Here is a 3,019-nt window from a genome sequence, read left to right as displayed (position 1 = left end):
TGTCCTTCCTTCCATCTGTCCTTTTATCCATCTGTTCATACATCACCCATCCTCCTGCCCATTCACCTGTTTTTCCCTCCTTTCTTCTGTCCTTCTATACATCTATCCAACCATCCATCCATCCACTCATCCACCACCTACCCATCCTTCTGCCCATTCACTTGCTAGCCCCTTCTTCCTTCTGTCCTTCCATCCATCCATCCTCCCATCTTCCTGCTCATTCACCTGCTTGTCCTTCCATCTGTCTTTTTATCCATCTCTGTATCTACCATCCATCCATCCATCCTTCTCCCTATTCACCTGTTTTTCCTTCCAGCCATCCATCTCTCCACTCATCCTCCTCTTCATTCACCTGTTTTCTTCTTTGTGTCTTTCCATCCATCCACCTCTCCACCCAGCCATCTCTCCATCCCATTTGTTCACCCAATTGTCATTCCTTCCATCTGTTCTTTTATCCATTCATCCACCCATCTATCCATTATCTATCTGTCCATCATCCATCCACCTATCCTTCTCCCCATTCACCTGTTTATGCTTCTTTCTGTCCTTCCAATCATCCATCCATCTCTCCATTCATCTTCCTTCCTGTTTATCTGCTTGTCCCTCCTTCCTTCTTTCCTTCCACCCATTCATCCATCTGCCCATCTACCCACTCATCCTCTTGCCTGGTCACCTGCTTGTCCTTCCTTCCACCTATCCTTTTATCCATCTATCACCATCCATCCATCCTTCTCCCCATTCATCTTTTTGTCCTTATTTCTATCCTTCCAACCATACATCCATCCTCCTCTTCATTCACATGTTCCCTTCCTTCTGCCCTTCCATCCGTCTATCCACCCAGCCATCTCTCCACCCACCCTTCTCCTCACTCACCTAATTGTCCTTCCTTCCTTCTGTTCTTCATTTTATTAATTCTTCTACCCATTCACTTATCCATCCATCCATCCATTTATGCATTCGTATGTCTACCCATCCTCCTGCCCAGTTCACCTCCTTGTTCTTTCTTTCCTTCCTTCTTTCATCTCTCCAACTTCTCTTCCTCATTTTTATCCATCTTGCCTTCTCTTTTGACTCACCAGTTGTACATTCCACCTTCTTTCCATTCTTTGATCCCTTTTGTTTTCCTGCCCATGCATCCATCTATCCTCTTTGTTCAACCTTTCTCTTGTTCACCACCCCCCACTCTCTTGGGTGAATTTTACTCACAGGCTTGCTCACCTCTCCACTCACACAGTCACTCCTTCCCTCAATCTCATTTATGGGCCACCTGTGAATGGTCATCCTGGCTTGGACCACTGATGAAGGCCAGGGGAGCTTCTCCCACTGGGTGGTGGGCTTTGTTCCTCTCTGACGGACTATTCCTTCCACAGCTCCCAAGCCAGCCACTACATTCCTGCCTCCTCTGTCAGAAGCCACAACAGGTATCTGGGGCCACTTTTCCTCCTCAACTATTAGACTAGCAGTTCAGTCAGACACCTGCCCTCGTGGAGCCCCCAGTCTTATGAGATAAATAGTTCTTTATGATATAATGTCAGATGTTTTGGAGTGAGCCATCTGGCATAATTGGGAAGGAGGAGGGCTTTCTGGAGAAAGTTTCACCTGAACTGAGCCTTTAAGGATGAGTAAGAGTGATTCAGGCAAATAGGGCATGAATAGTATTACTGAAAGAGAGGATTCCATAAGCAAAGCCTCAGTGGCCAGAAACAGCATAGACTATAGGGAAAAGTGAGAGGAATTTGATTTGATGAAACATAAAGCTTAACCCAGAGTGGATGGATAAGTGAGGCTGAAAGGTCAGCAGGAGCCAGATTGGAAAGGGCCTTGAATGCCAAGTGAAGAAATTTGAACTTAACGCTGAAGGCCATAGAGAGCTGTGGATAGTACTAGAGCAGGGGCAGCCCTAATGAGAGTATCATTTCAGAAAGATTCCTCTCGTGTTCAGTAGAGAAGAATGCCCTTTAGACAGGGCATCCAGTGAGTCTGCCAGGGTGCTAATCAGGGTGAGAGAAAATAAGGCCTGAACTGGGATGGGGAAGGAGAGAGAGGATATATGTGGTGAATATTCAGCAAAGGGAATCGGTGTTACTTGGAGGGGAGGAGATACATAGCTTCTGACTTGGATGGCCACACTGTTAACAGTGAGTGCAAGACTCTGATCTAGTCTCAGACCAGCCTTCAGGTGCAGATGTCTTTCCTCCTCCCCTCCTGCAGCCACAGGGAACCACCTGAAGACGGTCATACTCAGCTTCACCATCTCCAATCTCCAGTATTCACCAGGCATGGGCAATGGCTCAGCTGCATTCAACTCCACGGAGAGGCTCCTGCAGCACCTGGTGAGACCCGTCCCAGCAGGCTCCTGGCAGGATAAATCCTACCCAAACCTCTGCTTACCCTCTTCCTCCTTCCTCTCAAGCTCAGACCCTTGTTCCAGAAGAGCAGCATGGGCCCCTTCTACTTGGGTTGCCAACTGATCTCCCTCAGGTAAGACCACTTCCTGGCCACTTGCAAGTAATGACCACCCCTTTTGTGACCACCCCTTTCTCAGCCTTCCCTTGCTCCTCCCTCCTCTGGTCTTTACCTGCAGAGGTGTTAGGAGCTTTCTCGAATCCTCAAATGCCTCTCTCCCCAGGCCTGAGAAGGATGGGGAAGCCACTGGCGTGAACACCACCTGCTCCTACAACCCTGACCCCATGGGCCCCGGGCTGGACATACAGCAGCTTTACTGGGAGCTAAGTGAGCTAACCCATGGTGTCACCCAACTGGGCTTCTATGTCCTGGACAGGGACAGCCTCTTCATCAACGGTGAGTGTCAGGCTGAACTCGGATTTACAGTGACTTTCTGGGGATTTGTTTGTTTTTGAGATGGAATCTCACTCTGTCAGCCAGGCTGGAATGCAATGGTGCAATCTCGGCTCTGCAACCTCTGCCTCCCGGGTTCAAGCAAGTCTCCTGCCTCAGCCTCCGAAGTAGCTGGAATTACAGGTGCATGCCACCACGCCCAGCTAATTTTTTGGATTTT

The 3,019-nt window shown here is 48.7% G+C and overlaps 1 protein-coding gene across 1 annotated transcript; it reads left to right on the top strand.

Annotated features, from left to right (window-relative positions):
- Window positions 1-1,314: 1,314 nt before the first annotated feature.
- On the top strand, window positions 1,315-2,802 carry LOC108299189 (mucin-16-like; the record flags this gene model as incomplete). The annotated part of the gene is made up of 4 exons (XM_017521529.2): window positions 1,315-1,421; window positions 2,212-2,333; window positions 2,414-2,481; window positions 2,630-2,802. Coding segments are annotated over exons 2-4 (295 nt in total), but the record flags the coding sequence as incomplete, so codon positions are not given.
- Window positions 2,803-3,019: the final 217 nt, after the last annotated feature.

The sequence above is a fragment of the Cebus imitator genome, unplaced genomic scaffold (assembly GCF_001604975.1).
Source record: "Cebus imitator isolate Cc_AM_T3 unplaced genomic scaffold, Cebus_imitator-1.0 Scaffold2675, whole genome shotgun sequence".
Lineage (NCBI taxonomy): Eukaryota > Metazoa > Chordata > Mammalia > Primates > Cebidae > Cebus > Cebus imitator.
Note: the sequence above shows the minus strand (reverse complement) of the source record. Positions and strands in the feature narration are given on the sequence as shown.